General features: G+C 40.1%; 1 protein-coding gene across 4 annotated transcripts in view; it reads right to left on the bottom strand.

Annotated features, from left to right (window-relative positions):
- Positions 1-20,152, bottom strand: part of dock11 (dedicator of cytokinesis 11) — a 77,302-nt gene that overhangs the window by 33,183 nt on the left and 23,967 nt on the right. For 2 of the 4 annotated variants that reach the window (XM_074622783.1, XM_074622784.1), the window contains exons 13-32: positions 17,303-17,425; positions 16,374-16,456; positions 16,052-16,174; positions 15,798-15,874; positions 14,759-14,943; positions 14,590-14,655; positions 10,434-10,526; positions 7,827-7,950; positions 7,530-7,642; positions 7,271-7,354; positions 6,981-7,070; positions 6,079-6,200; positions 5,919-5,988; positions 5,705-5,830; positions 5,390-5,461; positions 4,811-4,957; positions 4,587-4,670; positions 3,302-3,413; positions 2,840-2,878; positions 458-639 (exon numbers count right to left, since the gene is read on the bottom strand). In XM_074622783.1, coding sequence (XP_074478884.1) covers positions 458-639; positions 2,840-2,878; positions 3,302-3,413; positions 4,587-4,670; positions 4,811-4,957; positions 5,390-5,461; positions 5,705-5,830; positions 5,919-5,988; positions 6,079-6,200; positions 6,981-7,070; positions 7,271-7,354; positions 7,530-7,642; positions 7,827-7,950; positions 10,434-10,526; positions 14,590-14,655; positions 14,759-14,943; positions 15,798-15,874; positions 16,052-16,174; positions 16,374-16,456; positions 17,303-17,425 — 2,115 coding nt within the window. The remainder of the gene's footprint in view (positions 1-457; positions 640-2,839; positions 2,879-3,301; positions 3,414-4,586; positions 4,671-4,810; positions 4,958-5,389; positions 5,462-5,704; positions 5,831-5,918; positions 5,989-6,078; positions 6,201-6,980; positions 7,071-7,270; positions 7,355-7,529; positions 7,643-7,826; positions 7,951-10,433; positions 10,527-14,589; positions 14,656-14,758; positions 14,944-15,797; positions 15,875-16,051; positions 16,175-16,373; positions 16,457-17,302; positions 17,426-20,152) is intronic. The other 2 variants (XM_074622785.1, XM_074622786.1) reach the window with 1 other exon arrangement.

Genomic DNA, 20,152 nt, shown 5'->3' with positions numbered 1-20,152 from the left:
GCTGTTAACGAGCAATTTCTGATTCTTACAAACAGTCCCTTTAAATTTTTAAAACATCTGTGGACGACAGAGGAAGTAAACCTGCTTTTGTCCTGGTGTATGTTTTGTATTTGTTACGGCTGTATGTGTTTTCTGGTTGCTTTGGGTCCGTGTTGTTCGCCCTAAATGGGGATGCCCAAGGGTGGGATGTAACAATAAAGAATTTTCAGAAAAAGGAAATGAAAATAGGAAATAAAATAATAATAGACAAAAAGTCTTGTTAAGATTTTTGTGTACGTCACCAGACACAAAACGTCAAGTCCATTGTTATGATTCATTTGCTTGTGTTACTATTGTATTCCCCAAATAGAATTATTCCGAACGATGACTTTGGTCTTCTGCTTCCTTCTTCCATTGTCCCCGTTTGTCTCGTCCTCCGCCCCCACCCATCATCGCCAAGCGCCCCGCCCTCCCTCACCTTGAATGCTGTGTAGCGGTCATCCATGGCGTGTTTAATGAGGAGGTTCTTGAGAACGCTCACGGCCAGCTGTCGGACCTCGGGCCCTTGCTGCAAGGCCTCGGCCACTTCTCTCAGCAACAGGCCCACCAGGAAGTGGTTACGGCAGTAATCTTCCGTCAGGCTGAACTCCAGACTCTGCTCTGTGGTTGGGCAAAACAAGAAGTGTCAGTACACGAGTACGGGCTGGACTGATGCTGATAACAATACGACTAATTGGGACACGCTGTTGGCTAAGATTGAGGTTCTGACTGTGGGAAATGTCCTAACACTAAAATCTGATAAGCAGTCTTGTGAAACCTGTTTTTGTCAATATCGTTCAGTAAGTTGTCGTGTAATACAAACTGTGGCAAGCATTCAACCATCCAAAGTGCAACATCGCAATATGCAACACAGTTTCAACAAAACCACGTAACACAATCATTCAGACATTAATGTTTCCACACCATAAAGGGAGGAATTAAAGGGACAGTTCAACCCCATAATCAAAAATACAAAATGTTCCTCTCACCTGTAGTGCTATTCCGATTGTTTTGGTGTGAGTTGCCGAGTGTTGGAGATATCGGCCGTAGAGTTGTCTGCCTTCTCTTTAATATAACTGAACCAGATGGCGCTCGGCTTGCGGTGCTCAAAGGGCTAAAAAAAATTGCAATTGAAAAACAGCAATGTCTCTTTCCATAAGTCAAGACCCGGTTACTCGAGATAATCTACAGACCTTGTTGTGAGCAGTTTCATGTATGAACTATTTTCTTTCTACCAAACTACACCCGCCAACCGTATCACCGCGCAGGTGGAAGCGCGCCTCTACTCGTGTTCAATGTTCACGTCACTTTTGTAAAATTAACTGTTCGTTATGACTTTTTTTATTTGTGAAAAAATATAATTAATGAAAGTTTATCTTTATCTTTCATTCATATTATAAATATATAAATATATATATATATATATATATATATATATATATATATATATATATATTGCCATCATTAGTATTACTATTATTATTATTATTATTGTTTTATTAACCTATACTACACCTATATATTATTATTATTATATCTTCTCATATCATTTCTTACATCTTCTTGTATTATCATATTATACAGCTATACTACTATTATACTATTACATTACACTACTGTATCATACACTATAATATGCACTACTATATTCAGTGCTCTTGCACTATTTGCACTACCATTGGCACAATGTCACTTCACTGCTGTACTTATGTTATCTTATTTTTATTTTTTATTTACTTTATTCTATTCGATTTTATCTCATTTTAAGGTGTATTGGTGTTGGATGTGTTGTTTAAGCTACCGGCCGATACGACGAGTACTGGCACTTCTTTTTTTCCCACTTCAAGCACTGGTGCTACAGTAGGTGAGCTAGCAGTATCCAGTGTAGATGTACATCCTTCTGCGCGGTGATACGGTCGGCGGGTGTAGTTTGGTAGAAAGAAAATAGTTCAGGGTCTGTGGATAATCTTGAGTAATCGGGTCATGACTTCTGGTAAAAGACATTGTTGTTGAGTTTTTCAATTGCATTTTTTGAGCACCACAAGCAAAGCACCACTATTATATCGGAGAGAAAGCAGACATCTCTACTGCCAATATCTCCAACACTCAGCAACTCACACCAAAACTATCTAGATTGATAAATAGCACTACAGGTAAGAGGACAAATATGTGTTTTTGATTTTGGGGTGAACTGTCCCTTTAAGATCATTTATTACTCAATGCCTACATTAGGAAATAATGTAATTTTGCATTCTGTATACTCAGAAACGAGCAAAACGAGGAATCAGAGACGTGCCACTGGAAATGAGAAGTTGCCTGTTTCAACACAAACAATGACGTACAGTTTCACAATAATGCTGTGTTAATTTCAAAACAGGCAAATGTAGCCTGGGAAATGAGCGCCCATCTGCAGCAATTATCTCCTCTGATGATAGACAGAGAGAGAAAGAGAGGCAGAGAAAGAGAGAACAGACACAAACAGCAAGAGAGAGAGAGAGAGAACCGCAGCTTCGTGAAAAGATGTCTAGTGTTTACAAGTATCAAGTCACTTGATTTCCACAACAGCCAAGCTCCTCCTTGTCTACAACACACAGGCTCAGGCGTGTGAAAGGCGTTATTAGCTTATTAGCTTTGTGCTGAGTGAGTGAGTGAGTGAGTGAGTAAGTTAGAGTGAATGGGTGTCATATGAGGTAAAAGGGGAAGCTGCTGACAGGATGGCGGGTGTTAGTGTAAGTCAGAACAAGGGAGGTGCAGGTCGTTTGCATACGGCAGCAAACATGGTGGCGTTGATGTGCGGTATGGTGCGGTGAGCATCACCTACCTACAGGGCCAAAAAGCTCCGTCGCATACGGAATAAAATCTGACCACAAGCAAAAACACAAAAAACAGAGAGGAGAAGGGGAAGGGGAAGGGAAGGGGGGGAGTAAAAATAAAGAAATCGGGGGTGAAACTGTAAACAATCCATGCAGCATTTCCACAGCACACAGATGTTTTCTTTTCACTTGTGTATCGTGTAAAACATGTGTCAACTAGTGCCGGATAAACCTGTTAAACAGGCGTATTCCAAAGTGAAAGGTGCGACTTGCCACCTGCTCAATTATAAACCTGTGTGTATGCATGGGGCCAAACAATCAGGCAGGTTAATAGAGGGGATCGGTGTGGGTGGATGCGGGTCAGAACGAGGTCGGTGAGGGGGTCATGTGAGAGCTAGTCAGTGGTTACATGTGTGGTAGGAAGCATAATGCATTCAGTGGGAAGGCAGGATGTGGTATCTGACTCTCACCTTGCACCCTCTGCATCTTGGTGCGCCCGAAAGCCATGGGCAGGTTGAGCGGGATGAAGTGTTCGTGGTTACACATTGTCATCAGGAAATCAAACTTCATTTCGGTCAGCACCTGAGGCAAAAACAAGAGTACACAAATTTCTAGCAACCGCCTCAGTGCATAAATGTAACTCTCCTCATTGTTCAAATATAATCATCGACGCAGCTGACCGGGCTTCTCAAACAAAGCCGGCAGGCTGTCTGCGGTGGTTTGATTTGTTAGTCAAATGTGCTGCTGAGCAGAACAGCGCTAGAAACAGCACGTTTGTCCGTTATGTCCACATTAAATACACAACACGTTGTTTTGTTACCAGCAAAAAAAATACAGTTTCTATGACGCCCATGTCTTTAACCACTGTAATCACTGTTATAATGCATCATAATGTGATTATAAGTCACTATAAGTGGTCGTTGTTTATTTTAAAGGAACAGTGTGTAACAATTATTGGTTATTATAGTGGTAGAAGTTGAATATAATATTAATAAGTATGTTTTCTTTAGTGTATAATCACCTGAGAATAAGAAGTAAAGTAAAAAATATCATTAAATCTATTAAGAACACACAAAATTTTGTAAAATAATTGTTTTTACTTTACTTAAAGGTGCATAAACGTCTTATTTTAAGGTACGAAAACACAATTCTCATTTTTAAGGTGATTAGACACTAAAGAAAACATACTTTAATTAATGTTATATTCCATTTTTGCCAATAGATCCCCCTAAATATTACAAACTTTTCCTTTAAAACAAACAATGACCACTTAGAGTATCTTACAATCACATTATAATGCAAAAAGATTATAATGTATTACAACTACGGGAAATATAATACATTATGATCCTTGCCAGAAATTCATTGAGTAACCAGCAATTATGAAGTATTATGATACTTGATCTTATAAGGGACTTTATAAAAGCTTTATGGGGTGTTATGATTATTATTATTATAAAGCATTATGAATATTTATGAGTGCTTTTAACTTTTCAGTGGCCTTGGGCGAGGGCTGTTGTACTCGAGACCACTTTTTTTGAAGTCTTGCACTTGTCTCGGGCTCGGCTGTTGAGAACTGGTAAAGCTGTTCCTGGCTGCTGATTTGGGATCAGCTGTACAGAACGTTGTCTGATTCTACCAACGGTGTTTCCCCTACACTATTTGCATTCAAGCGGCGCTGCAGCGGCACTGCTAAATGATCAGCGGACCTTGAAGTGTGCAGTTGTTGTTGTGAGTTGAGTCAGAGCGAGTTACCTTGGGATCTTTGAGACCGAAATGACACATGTAGTGGTTGACCAAGCCGAAGGCAAAGCCCCTGTTCATGACGGTCAGGCACCTCTGAGGGGAGAAAGCATGCAGGTGTGACAACAGACAAAACAACACACATTTTAAGACTGAGATTAACACTTAAAAACACGCCTAAGTAAGTAAGTCCCCATTAAACAGCTTTTAGAAAGCTAAATTAAGCTGGTTCAGACCTTAATGAAGTTGGCCAGGCTCAGGTTGATGCAGCGAGCCTCCTCCAAGATCTCCATGTGGCGGATGGTGATGTGCGGCATGATGGACAATACCAGCGACTGGAGCGCCTGGTGGAAACTGTCTGGGAAGCGCTGGGCCCGCGGCATCTAATGACATGGTAGATATTCAAACAGTCGGAGACATTACGATGACAGATGACCAGTATGTACGTAAACTTGGGAGGTATACATTTTCTCTAAACAGATTGCAGTCTTCTTAACAGCAGCACACAGCTACAGCCTTCACTTTGCTTACTGCTGAACATCTGGCACCGCTGGTTACAGCGACCCAGACGAGACGCAGACCCATGGCATCAGAATGTGGAATATGTACAGGGGCGTAATGACTCACGACGAGGCTCCTGTTATTTCTTTGTGTGTGCGTGTGTGAGGTGTAACATCACATGGTTTAAATTTGCTTGTGCAAGATGTAGACGTGTTAGGGGGGCAGTGTCACAAGCCAAGACTCACATTGTTAAAAACACACAAAGCTGCTTAGTCTTAATTGTGTAAAGGAGGAAGAAATCACTTTATACTAACCTTTATGCGGCTGCCCTCTTGCAGGTACTGGGCCATGGATTTGGCCATGGTTTCAAAGAAGAACCAGGAGTACTACAGACAGGGATAAAAAGATGACTGGTGTTAGACTAATATGGGTATTTTGTCAATATGCTAATGAACTTTCCAGGAAAGAAACATAACCTCTCAGAACAAGCAGCTACATGCTTTAGGATATCCTTTCAAGTCACTCTAGATTAAGTACTTTCTGTTTTGAGGACACGATGAGCCATTTATAGGCAAGTACGCTCCCTGCTGATCAGTATTGGTACTGATGAAGGAACTGTATTAGCACACCTTGAGCAGTTTGTTGCTGGTGTTGAAATCCGCAGTTTGCTTGAGGGTGGCTGTCACAGCGGTGGCCAGCACCTCGTGGGTGGTTGATGAGTTCCCTGACGCATGGTTGTTGGTCACAAACACGTACTAAGAAGAAGAAAAAAACACACAATTGCGCACGTCTTTTGATTTTATAACTCCCCCGAAGCAGCGTTTGTTTGTGTCGGTAGGTTACCTTAACAAAAGAGCGCAGGTAGTGCTCCAGGCCCTCCTCGTGACATCTGGAGACTATATGTATGATCACACTGAAGGCACAGAAGCAAGGCAGCGTTATATATACTGTGAGAATTTATTATCAGTAGTAATAAATAGCACAAACTGAGTGAAGAACTGACCGCAGAGAGTTGACAGCGATCTCGTGGGTTTCTTTGGTTGCTGCTGTGAGCACCCCAAACAGCTGCATCAGCACCGTTGGCAGGAAGTTGATGATGACATGAGTCTCCATGGCATGCAGGCACTACAGGAGAGGGAGGAATAGAAATACAGGAGTCATGTAGAGTAAGTTAAACATTGATTTTAGTGAGCAACTATGTCAAAACTTTTAAACTCGTGCTTTACTTGGCTACCATGGTCGCTAGACGCGGGAAGACCGCTGAAATCCTGTCATGGATCTCTCCGTTTCTACTACTGTCTCTACTACTGGAAAAAACAAAAGAAGTCAGAAAGGTATGACTCAGTTTCCCTGTCTTAGAAGTGTTTATTGTTAGCATAAAATAGATTTAGAAAGTGACAGCATGTTTATTTATATTGCAAATATGCACCAATCCATTCAAATTGCCACTGACAGGCAGTTGCTGTTTACTGTGTTGACGCTGCCACCTTGTGGTTTCCCGGCGTGCCCTCGCAATATACGCATACATGAGCAAGTTGTAGTATATTTTCAATCATGTAATTTAGCCTCCAGAATATCAGTTTTAAGAAAGCAACCCTGCACCATGCACCAGGAGCAAATGAATTCCCCAGATTTATATTTGTATCTAGTTGTACTGAACCTGAACTTTGACGGACACAGACAAAAACATTGATTCATAATTAATTATATAATAAATCTTTCTGTGAAACCTCAAAATGGCAACAAAAACGTCAAGCTTTACGGCAGATGGTGAGACTGTTAGTGCCATGCAAAGATGACTGAGAGATAGTAAAGAAAGCTCAACCACTACATGATCTTATGGAGCCTGTAAACTGATCCCTCCTCTAAAACGACTGACTGTGCGCTACCTCACACTCTTCTCACCTTCAGGTATTTGATGAGTTCTGCTGGGCTGCCCTCTGATGTCGTCCTCATCAGCTGGCAGTGCTGGAAGAATTTGTGTAGATGCAGGTCCTGTGGAGGAAACAGAACACTATTACTATCATACACACATTGTCTTTATACCAGCTACCTTAAGGGGGCGTACTGACCGCCATCTACTGTCGGTAATGGATAAGTACCTCATACAACCCCACTTCAATAAATCCATACTATCCCTTTAATGCATAACATACATGTATGTGGGTATTCAAAGAATAAATAAAGTGTTTTACCTGAGCATATATTGTTGATGCTACATGGGTCTTCACTTTGAACAGTGTCTTGGCATTTTCCACCCACTTGATATCTGGTTGGGACTGTTGAAGTACACACAAAATATGAAGCATTTAAGATTTTTTATCTTCAGGAAAGTACCTTGATTGAGACGTAACATATGAAGAAAACATATGTGAAGACATTTAGCTTTCAAGTTACAACTTTAAATGAGCATACCTAACAAAAGTATTTTATTATTTGGGAATAGGACTGTACCTTCCTGGTGTCCTGACACAGGTATCCAGGAGGCAAGGTGGCTGCTACAGGCAGCTGGAGCTCTACTGACTGCATCCTCCCGTCTTTTAGCAACGGCATCCAGGAGTAACCCACTGGAACACATGGAAGTAGCAGTGTTGGTTACATAACATAACATCACACAGCCAAACATACTATCATTTAAATAAATAACTGAAATCCACTTACAATGTGAAAACTATAGCCAGCTTTGTGGTTTTCCCTTCTTTTTTTAATAATGTTGCATTCAAGGACACATATAAATCCAGTCACACTCACCCAGTGACTCCACCCCCTCTCTCTTCTTGCTGCTGGCTTTGCTGCTGGACTCACAGCTGATATGGTAAAAGGTGAAGAGGATGTGGTGTTTCTCATGAACGTGGACCGGCAGCTCAATCTTCACCTGTACACACAGTGGAACAGCTTCATATGTCAGCATCATTTCATCACTTCTCACTGACATCAGAATAGGAATATACTGACACCAATAATGGATTTAATATAGTTATGACACAGAGTAACTACTCTGTGTCATAACTATATTAAATCCATTATTGCAACAATAACAAACTCACATACAGTGCCTTGATGGTTTAGAAAAGTGAAACTTATTATTTCACACTCTTTCAGAATTTTTTTGTTTATTTATTTTTTGCCAAAACAAACTGGTATGAAATTAAAAATGTTCGTCAGCATAGTAAATTAAAGTGATATTTAGCAGTTAGACCCAGGGGACACATGTACAACAGCTTATTAAGGCCATTATAGGTAAAAATAAATAAATTGCAGAGCCGGAGGAGGGTAATATTTAGAGATAAAAAATGGGCTAAAGTGGTAAATTTACGAGAAATAATTTTGAATATTCTCTAAGATTAAAGTAGTAAATTTATGAGGAAAAATATCACAAATTTACAAGAAAAAAAACTAGAATATTGTCTGAGATTATAAAATCATAAATTCACAAGAAAAAAATTCAGAAATTCTCTGAGGTTAAAAGTCACAAATTCACGAGAGAAAAAAAACTCTGAAAAATTGTGTGCGTTGTTTCTGTCAACGAACCACATCGCTTCGCTTTGCTTAGTTGGATCAACCTCATCCCACCATGGACGCCGCCGCTTGCCGTGTATCATGTCTGCAGTGGATGACCTAATCAAATTATACTTTACATTCAGATTTAGCTATAAGGAAATACACGTGATTTTAGCCCAGAGTCACCACATTATCATAAGCATCAAGACTTTAAAGAGACATTGCCGTGAATTGGGCCTATTCACAAGAATACAACATACTGATTTGAGGGTTTTTTCTCGTACATTTACCACTTTAATCTCAGAAATTCTGAGTTTTTTCTCACAATATTAGCCTATCCCTTCCCACGGCTCCATAATAAAAACATTTTCCTACAATGGCCCTAATACGCTGTCGTACACACGTGATACAGTGTTTGTGAATCCCTTTAAAACATCCTTCACCTTATCCACCAGAGGGCAGCAACAGCATGGAAATGTATTTTCCCTGTGTGTTGCACGTGCTGATTTTTTCACAGGAAGTGACACACGCTGAACCACTTAACTGTGTTTCCACTAATACAGATAGTAACCGACAAACTGCTGAAGAATGTTATGACATGTATGACACGAGTATGAATCATTCAGTTCACATGTCTCTCTTGGGAAAGTCAGGGACCTCCGTAAGAGGTCAGTCAGTGTCCTGACGTAAGATTTCCTAAAATGTCAGAATCCATGGTGCATTAATAATAATAATTATAACACATTTTCAGTGTATTCAAAGACGCTTTGGAGGATAAAAAGATCAAGGTAAAACATGTAAAAAGATAAACATGATTGTGTTTTCTCTCCATGATGTGACAGGAAGCTCAAGCGTGTGAAGGTAAACCTCAGTGAGCGTGCCTCTGTGTGTGCATGCGGGTGTATGTGGGGGTCTCTTAAGATCCAAATCCGTTTGATATCTCTACCTCGTTACCAACATCCTGACCGGACCTCTTTCTGGGCTTACAAGACAACATTATTTAGAAAATAAAGACAAGATAAAGGCAGAAACCAGAGTAGCCGTATAAATTACAAATAACACTCGACATATAAAACCATCATGAAGTTTTCTCCAAGCTTGAGAAACAAAAGTAGCCGATTTATAAGCATTAAAATGAAATAGTCGTTCCATTTTGTCATCATCCGAGCACCGAAACATTTCGGAATTTTGAACAGACGTTTCATTTATAATAGAAGTTCGTAACTCATCATAGAATGGACAATACAGAAGGAAATGTGATTAATTTTCTCATAACTTGCATACTTCGCACAACCTGTTCAACCTGTTTCTTCAAGAGCCAGAGGAAGGATTCCTGTTCTTATCTGTGCAACTAAAGACCTCTGAATCCTCGATAAGTTTACTATAACATAAGATTCAGCGCCACAATTGTGTTTGATTTGAATATATGTTTGTAATTTTGGTTTTAACGATATATCTGTCGACCATTTTTCTTCAAATCTAGCAACTTTCTTCTAATTGTGTTCATGCTACATGATAGATTATTACTATACATATAAATAGTGGGTGGGGTCTGTGACTGTTTGAGCAGTCGTGTGTGAGATCACAGCTCTGCCCTGTGACTGGTTTATGGGATTATCTCAGTGCCGGCTGAGGAATTTGAGTACCGAACACAGATGACTGCCTCTGAACAAAAATCTGGTTCTAGGGCGTTCAAGAACAATAATCAGAGTTTCTTCAGTGTTTCCTCTGTATATCTAATTCAGTATCAATAACCTGATGAATAAGTGTTTCTGTTAAAAGTTGTATTCAACCCATGCCTTTAAAGCTGCTGCTCAATGTCTCTAAATGTCAGGATGATGAGGTAAATCCTCTCACCTCGTCGTAGAACTCCGGGCTCTGATTGTGGTGCAGCACGGCTGCGTAGGTGCTGCTGGTGAACAGTGAGTCTCCCGGCTTGCCGTAGATGCACTGGAAGGACAAGCAAAGCACAAATCAGTCACAATCAAAACTCTTTGATGCCCTTTCATGTCGGGGGCCACGGCGGTGAGTTAAATGCTCAGAAATCTGTGATTACTGACAATATTTGGAGAAGAGACGGGGCGAGTGTGCGAGCCCTTCATCGTATGCATCTTTTAATCATCGACTAGATTAAACACAGAAACCAGAGAGGGGGAACCTGAAATTATCAAAAGCATGGCCTCTGACGAGAAGAAGAGGGGCCTCATCATGACAAACTATACACACTTTCAATCCTGTTTACTTTATCTTAATTAAGCGACAGTGCCCTGCCTCCTCTGCTGGATGATGATGACAGAAAACCAACAAACACAGAACAATTACAGCACTTTGACTCCACATGTGATGGCATAAATATACTAGGGCTGTCACAGTTAACGTGATAATAACGCGTTAACGCAAAGTCGTTTTTAACGCCACTAATTTCTTCAACGTATTAATACAACTTGCGATAGGAAAAACCGGCATGTCCATTTTCAAAGGGGTCCCTTGACCTCTGATCTCCAGATATGTGAATGAAAACGGGTTCTATGGGTACCCACGAGTCTCTCCTTTACAGACATGCCCACTTTATGATAATCACATGCAGTTTGGGGCAAGTCATAGTCAAGTCAGCACACTGACACACTGACAGCTGTTGTTGCCTGTTGGGCTGCAGTTTGCCATGTTATGATTTGAGCACATTTTTATGCTAAATGCAGTACCTGTGAGGGTTTCTGGACAATATTTGTCATTGTTTTGTGTTGTTAATTGATTTCCAATTACAAATATATGCATATATTTGCATAAAGCAGCATATTTGCCCGCTCCCATGTTGATAAGAGTATTAAATACTCGACTAATCTCCCTTTAAGGTACATTTTAAACAGATAAAAACATGTTTGATTCATTAATTTCTCTCTCTAAATGGAAACTAGAGCCATTAGCAGATGTAAATGTGTGATTTGTTTTATGAATGCACCCTCTAACTCTGGGAGAGACGTTGCATAACCAAAGCTCTGAAGTTCTGTGCCAAATTTAAACCTGTGAAGCGAGGTCACGCTCGACCGCGTCCGGATATTTCTAACGAGGGGTGACAAAAAGGGGAGACTTCAGACCTGTTTTGATGGCTGGATTGATGCTGTAATTAGGACGCTAACAGTTGTAGTCATCTCTAATGAACAATAATGAGCAGTGCTGAGCCAGAGGACGGACAGAGATCTGGAGCCAGCTGATTAAAATTGAGACTGATTGGAGGCGGGATCAGAAAGTCTCTGCAGGAGGATGGGAGAGGCTCAAAGAGAGAGAGAGAGAGGACAGGGTTCAAATTCTCAGCTCAGTCTGGGAAGAAGCTGGAGGTGGAAGAGGGAGGGAGGGGGATTACACAGATTTCAGCAAAGATCTGTTGTTGCGGTCACAAGGTGCGGTAGGACTGCAGGCGATGGAACAGGGGCCCTTACAGCAGGCGGATGGGAGTCCCGATTACGTGAAACAGGATGAAGGTGCAGCCGTGCATCTAATCTGTCAGAGATGCTGTCCTGTTCTTACATGTATTGTACCACACAGGAGCAGAAAACAAACATTTTCTACTGGCTGCACTGATAGATACGACGGAGTATTAGGGCCACATTGAGGAAAAATAATATATTTGAGATTTTGAGAATAAAATTGTAATATTATGAGAATGAAGTCATAATTTAATGAGAATGAAGTCATACTACTTCAAGAAAAAAAGTCGTAATATTACGAGAATAAAGTCATAACTTTACGAGAAAAAAAGTTGTACTATTATGAGAATAAAGTCATAAGTTTATGAGAAAATTAAATTGTAATATTATGAGATTAAAGTCATAAATTTATGAGAATTAAATTGTAATATTATGAGATTAAAGTCATAAATTTACGAGAAAAAAGTTGTAATATTACGAGAATAAAGTCATAATTTAACGAGAAAAAAGTCGTAGTATTATGAGAATAAAGTCATAAGTTTATGAGAAAATTAAGTTGTAATATTATGAGATTAAAGTCATAAATTTATGAGAAAATTAAATTGTAATATTATGAGATTAAAGTCATAAGTTTACGAGAAAAAAGTTGTAATATTATGAGAATAAAGTCATAAGTCTAAGAGAAAAAAGTCGTAATATTATGAGAATAAAGTCATAATAGTTTATTATAAAGTAGTAATTTTACGTGTTATTTTAGATGGGAAATAGAGCAGCGTGTGTGAAAATGAGGAACGTGGAGCATCTTGTGAAGTTATACTTAAATTTAGGTTTCACAAATAACCAAATACTTCATCTTTCGGCACATCAGCACCACATTATCATCATTATCAGGTCCTTGAAAAGATTGTTTCCAAAGCAAGAACCACACGGACCTGATGGGGAAACTGCCTCTTTTGTGGGGGAGGAAATTACTTTTTTTCTCGTAAATTTATGACTTTATTCTCATAATATTAAAACAATTTTTCCGTAAAGTTATGACTTTATTCTCATTAAATTACGACTTTTTTCTCATAATATTATGACTTTATTCTCAAAATCTCAGATTTTTTTCCCCTCAATGTGGCCCTAAGCCCACAAATGACTCAACCCTGAGATTGTGACTGTAGGCGGTTATTTATGACAATGATAACAGTTCAGAGGCAGCAGATATTGAATGTATTTTCAATTCACAGCCTCTGGGACATCCCATCTTCACGTTCCTGCTCCCCAGAGCTCCGAAAGCATTTCCTCCTCTCAGTCACATTTGTGTCTTTGATGATTAAAATCTCCCGAGAGGTGTGCTGGCTGCTGGTTCCTGCTCATTGTTAGAAACCAGACTGTACAGTATCTGAGGTATAACACGCATGACTGGATGCTGATCTGCCCCGTCTGTACCGACTTAATCGAGGGCATCAAGTGCAAATGTTTTGGCGGCTGAAGTCAAAAGAATTTTTCTGTTTTCCTCCCTTCCCGCTGTAAAAAGTGAAAAGAAAAACAATCCGCGGCGCTTTGATGACTGTTTCCACCCACAGATATTTGACATGTGTGGCCAGGGAGGAATAGCGAGGAAGAGGAGAGAGAAAAAAGAGTGACCATTCATTATCTTCTCCTGCCAGCTATAATAACCAGCTTCTGTAAGCGTTTCCTTTCTCCTCTTCTGGCCCCTCAGCTGCTCTCTGACTTCCACTTTGTGAAGAGCAATAAAAAGAAAGGTTTATCATGTTGGAGGGCTCTGCTATCGATCAAATCTCACTTGAGACCTTTGCACCGGGCTCCTGCTAGTCTGTTGACAATATGTGCTTGTTTCATCCCCCCATCCATCTATCCATCTATCTATTCTACTATCTTCTTTGTATGAGAACAACTTCAGCAGCCCACATTATATTATTACATTATGTGATACAGTTGATTCACTGATGTCACTTAAAGGGTTTGTAGTTATAAAAGCTTTCAGGTTCTTTGTTAAGTTCTCTGACATTTGACAGACCCCTATAGAAACATAATGCACTCACTTGAGAACAAAAAAAATTCCACTGTTTTTGTGAAATAACGAGATTATTATCTCAGAAATCTGAGAAAAGTTTTCATGGGGAAAAAAATAAATAAATAAATTAACGAGATACCTCAAAATCCTGTGAGAACCTATGGAATGCCATTTAAGTCATTTTAAAATAAATAAATAAATATTTACCTAAATAAATATGAAAGTAAAAGTCCCCTGAAATAATCTGTTTTTGTTTTTTTTTAAATCTATTTATTTATTTATTTTTTATTGAGCTACACTGACTAACTTATAGATTGATATTTACATTTATTTATATATTTAAACATGTATTGCCTCATTCATTTATTTCAGGATTTATTTCATAGGCATGTTTATTTATTTATTTAACTACATCGACTCATTTACATATTTAATATTTAGATTTATTTATATTTTTATACATGTATTCCCTCATTCATTTATTATTATTATTATTTCTGACATATCCAACTTATCACTAACATATACCGTACTTATTACAATATATACTGTTCATACAGCTCACCTTTAAAGAGGTTGCACCTTCTTCATCTGAATCTCTGAACTGGATGAAGACTGCGATGTTTCTAGCCTGGTGTGGAGGAAACACGACATCGGTCAGTCAGTCAGTCAATGTACACAGCAAAGCAAATAATCAGTGTCAAATCATAGGCAGCAAAACCACAGACACTCACCTTGGTGAAGCTCTTCTGGTTGTCGTATTTGAGCTGCAGGGGGCAGATGTACAGCTGGTTCTTGTAGGTGGTGAAGGGGTAGTTGTACTTGGCCTCCTCGGGGAGAAACTCCTCGACCTCCACCGACACCCGCTCACAGCCGTCCTCGAAGGGCTTGACGGGAACGTAAGAGGAAGTCACCGTATCTGGAGGAGAGAGCGCAGGAGTCAGGTGACCAAACCTCCACCGCTGTGTTCCTGGGTCTTGTACAATATTGAAGCTCTAGACTGAAAGAATAATAGATATAATAGAATGCATGCTTTTATGCTGTAATGACCGTGGGATCAACTATTGTGGTGGTTTTAATGGGGACATTTTTGTCCTTAAGGGTCTGAGTGTCTGTGTTTTGGCTACAAAGTTTATTATATACTTATTATAGGAGCTGAGGTTGAACTTCCAAAAAAACAAACCCTTGTAAAAATGTATTCCACATGCATTAACATGGCAAAAATGATCAAAAATGTTAAAGTTAAAAAGCCAAAATGATGTCCCTAGTGAGGCACAAGCGTTAACTAGCTCCTGACAAGGCTTCTGAGTACTTTCTTCCACTGCAGTGATTAATGCAGGATGCATGGGTCATCCTTTATTATACCTCCTAAAATTCTACCACATCATGCTCTTTCCTCCATGTGGGTAAACTCAATCACCCAAAATGCTTCCTCCTTTCGTTTCCTTTTCTTTATCCTCCATTCCTTTGTAATGATTTCTTTCTACTTCTCTGTTGTATTGTTTGCCTTCTAGGAACAGGAATGTTTTGTTTGTGGTAAGGGAACCATAGATTAGCTCTTTTCACTTATTGTTTTCATCGTGATCTCGGTGATCAAGACATTGAAGCTCATTCTATTTTTGTCTTTGACATACCACAATCCAGATATGATCAGCAGCAGCATCCCTCATACTGTATCTACTGTTCATTGTGGAGTTGTTACTGTGTTTTCAAGATCTGCACTCAACTAGACAAATGTTAGGACAAGGGGAGTGTTTAGAAATGACAACATACTTGAGAAGTCAGGTGGGACACACTCAATGGTGACATTCAGCTGTCCTGGGATGGTCGGAAGTTTGCTCTTCTCAGGTCTGACGAGGATAAAAACAAGATGCAATCAAGTCTAAATAAAGAACCTTTCTACCTTTACAAAGTGCTTTCTCCTACGCAATGCCATTTGAAATAAAATGTGCAAGGGGGATGAGTGTTTTGATCTACAGTAGCTAAGCACCAGCTAATATAGCAGAAGAGTGCTGATGATGACTCACTTCCTGATGTCGGCCAGCAGCTTGATGATGTCGTCAGTGGAGACTTTGCTGCTGTCCTGGCGGTAGAGAGGAGAGAACTTCCCATCCATGTCCAGGCTGCCCTGGGCGTCTTTGAACACCTGCCTGAAAACACATTATCAGAGGATGTGTGACATTTTTACATATACACAGTAAATAAATGGTTTTAAGGTTTTAAAATCCAATGCATTATCTTATCATAATGATATCTTTTATGCATTCGTATCAGGCCGTTCCAAAGATGAATCCAAATAGATTCCATTACTGTGTAATATTTTGGACTCATGAGTTATTCCTGTCTTACTTGGCAGCCCAGGCAAACGGCATCCTGTACTGGCCCAGGCGTTGGCATGTCTGCTTGGCAGCTTTGAGCACTTTCTGAGCGGTCTGCGGAGACATAGTGAGAAGACAAACAAAACGGAAAAGGAAAAAGCAAAGACAGAATGTTAAACTGGAAAGCTTACTGCTGCTTTCGTCACGTTTATGTCTTTAAAATGAATAGTTCATGTGTTTTTAAAGAGGGGTTGTATGAGGTGCTTATCCATAGTCAGTGTATTACCTGCAGTAGATGGCGGTCGGCACGCCCCCAGTTTGGAGAAACAGACAGGAGTACCAGCACGGGAGCAAAGCAATGCACTGCTGCTGCGTTATCTTTGCTCTCGCCAAAGCTACCAAACTCCATAGAAAAAAACAGTAACTTTACGTCTCAGAACACGGGAGTTGCTGGCTTACCGCTGCCTCGATCGGTTAGTTTGTTTGTGTTATAGTGTGACTTTGGTGTTTTAAAGGATTAGTTCGGATTCACCAAAGTCACATAATAACGCAGACAAACTAACCAATTGAGGCAGTAGACCAGCAACTCCTGTGTTTTGCACGATAAAATTAGTTTTTTTCAATGGAGTCTGGTGGAATTGGCAAAAGCATAGATGGATACAACAGCTTCAGTTCCCTATCGGAAAGGGCTCTCTGACGGCAAGGTAAAGTAGTGAAAATATTCTAAATATAGCGTACACTTAAACTGATATTGATTTTTTTAGGTGTCTAAAATCTGTTTTGCTGCTGCCTCCGTCCACAGCAGTACATTGCTTTGCTCCCGTGCTGGTACTTCTGCCTGCTGCTTGTCATCTACTGTAGGTAATACACTGACTACGGATAAGTACCTCATACAACTCCACTTCAAAACACCTGAACTATCCCTTTACATGAGGGTAAAAGCTACGGGGGTCAGTGGACCTTGGTGATGTCAGAGGTCTTGATGTAGGGCTCGGCGCAGTGCGTGATGCCGTTCTGTAACACCTTCTCTACGCGGGCCACCAGGAAGATATCTGCATGAGGGTTGGTCACTGAAAAGATGCCCTGGAGGAGAGAGGGAGACACGGAGTGAGGAGGCTGATTAGAGCAGGGACTTGATGATACAGTGTGGTCGTATGCGTATTAACAGACTGTGAGCGTCTTCCAATACAGCCCTCCTTCTGGAAACCACTTCATCCAAACTGCTGGGGTACTCAAATAAATAAGCAATCATCATCAGCAAATGTCTTTTCAGTCTTAAATGCACTGCTTCTCTACAAGGCAAGTGCAGGGGAAGTGGCTGCTGTTCGCTGAGGTTATACAGGAAAACCACACGGGGCTCTCATCTATTTCTGGTGTGGTGAGATGGGGCCGTCTATAAAGCTTGTACTGTAGTGTCACTTCACACAAACAATCTCGAGGGGACAGAAATTACATTCGGACAAAACCGTGCAGCTCATATTAATATACTGATTAATATATGAGCTCATATTTAGTATGATTAACCTCCACGGAAAAAAAAATCTAGACAGAAGCAGCAGGAAGTCATTTTTGGAAATCATAAAAGTTTCAGTATAAAACACAGAAGTGGAACCACCGAGGGAGCGGATGCACCATCTTAGCGACTAATGCAGCTTTAAATCAAAATAGATGTAGACATCACAAGCTGCACATTAATAATACACGTCTTCCAAAGAGGCTTGCATGGTGCACGCTCCATGGTTCCACTCCAAGCATGTCCATCCTCGCCCGTCTGCCCTCGTTCGTAGTTTGAACACAACCACACACAGCTGCTTCTGGTTCCCATCTTTGACATTATGATTTGTTGCCGTACATTTTGCACAACGTGGGGGGAAGCTCAGCATTTTGCCATCGTACTTCCTCGAATAGCAGTGTCACAGCTCACCACCTGCTGGTTTGTAGCTGGGAGAAACTCCTTTAACATTAGGCAAATGTATTGGATCTGTGAGTGTATGTAATGAAGTGGAACAGAGAGGCTGCGGCCTCCAGAGAGCTGCTGATGCAGCGGAGAGATATAAGGAGTGGAGGTTCTCCTCTGTCCTTGGACCACACCCAATGCACCTAAATTAAACTGCGGTCTGCCGAGCTATAACAGCACGCTAATCACAGAGGTAGAGCCGGCTCTGTTTGGATGCATGTGTTTGTGTGTGTGTGTGTTCTGCTGGTGTAGGACTTTCACAGATGTCGTTTGGCAGAGTGAAACATTAAGTCCATAAATTAGACAAGTCTTTTATTTTATGTCTGCAGCTTTCGAACTGTCTGGCCCGCTACTGGTAGCTGCATTCTCTATTATGAATACTGTTTGGAAACAGGAGAGGTTTAGGAAGACAGAGCGTTTTTTGCTGAGTCTTTTTATATATTGTTGCAAGGCAACCGCCGAATGAGTGTTAACATTACCTTCTGAAGTTGCAGTAATTTAGAAGAATCACTGACTAAACTAAACAAAGTCAAGACAAAAATAGGCTAAATGGATTTCACAAAGAATTTACTACTACTACTAGTTTGACTCTCCCCTTATTCATCTTTCAAACCTTTAAGTTGTTCCTGTTTTTAAATCGCTGCCGTGATAGCCCGGTCATGTCTCTTATCACGGAAATAGAAAGCGAGTTATCTGAGTGCGTTTTACAACCTAACTGCTGCTAATTTACAACAGGCACACAAGTCTCGCTGAGTGACTTAACCATATTAATGGGCCAAGAGGTGAGGAAGTGGTGTGTGTGCTGATCTCACAGCACCTGCAGGAGTTTGCCTGAGCCAACAGTAACACACTCTCTCACACATGGGCAGCATTATTATTCCCTAAATAAACTCTCGACTAAAAATACAGCAAAGAGAAGTGACGAGACATAAAGCTTACATCACCAAGCACTGATATAAAACTGACAACCATATGGTATTCTGAAATCACTTGCAAATGTTAGCTGAATGAGCTAAACTGAGGACTCCTGGATCCTTTCAGTGTTTTTAAAGACTGGACGTGGACCGAGCGTTGTCCAGAGACACATTCAACATCTGGAAATACTACAACGGTGAGAGAATTCAATATGAAATACTATCATTGGGTATTGATAGATGAAGAGCTCCGTCATCACAGTGTCAGTCCTCTAGACGTAAGAGGAGAATCAATCAGCTGGTCACAAATCATTTGTCCCAACCAGGTCAGCTGCTGTCAGCGTGGCAATGCTGAGCAGTGTTACAGATGTTCAGCCGTTTGTCACCTCACTGAGCTTTGTAACGACATTATACAGCCACAGCATACAACCACAACCTGTGTGAAAAGTTTCTGTTTCAGCAGACTTTAAGGTAGTGAAAGGTCTTCTGAGGACACATCACACAGAAAGGTTTCTCTGTAAATATGAACCCCTTGAACTACAGTACATAGAGGTTCGTTCTGGTGTTTCAAGTAGTCTATTTATTGGTGTCTTTGGATGGACAAAGAGGTAAAAAATCATATTCTTTTACACTGCTTGCTTTAGATTAATTTTCCCTTTTGTATGTCTTCGACTGTAACCGTTTCGTCTATTTTTTTATGTTGTAAAGTACCTTTAGCTGTATGGAGGACGGAACCTGCCAAAATAAAAAATAAATCAAGCAATAAATAAATAAATGTCATTAAATGTTGCAAAATAATATTATTGTTTTAATTTGCTAATCTTTGTATTAATTCCCTTATTTATTTACTCTTCTGTTTGGTTTGTTTTGTTAATTTTTAAATTTATTTATTTATTTTTTGCATTTATTTTTTATTTATTTATGTATTTACCACAGTCT

Source organism: Sebastes fasciatus, chromosome 22 (genome assembly GCF_043250625.1).
Source record: "Sebastes fasciatus isolate fSebFas1 chromosome 22, fSebFas1.pri, whole genome shotgun sequence".
Classification (NCBI taxonomy): domain Eukaryota; kingdom Metazoa; phylum Chordata; class Actinopteri; order Perciformes; family Sebastidae; genus Sebastes; species Sebastes fasciatus.
This window is presented reverse-complemented; position numbering and strand designations above follow the sequence as displayed.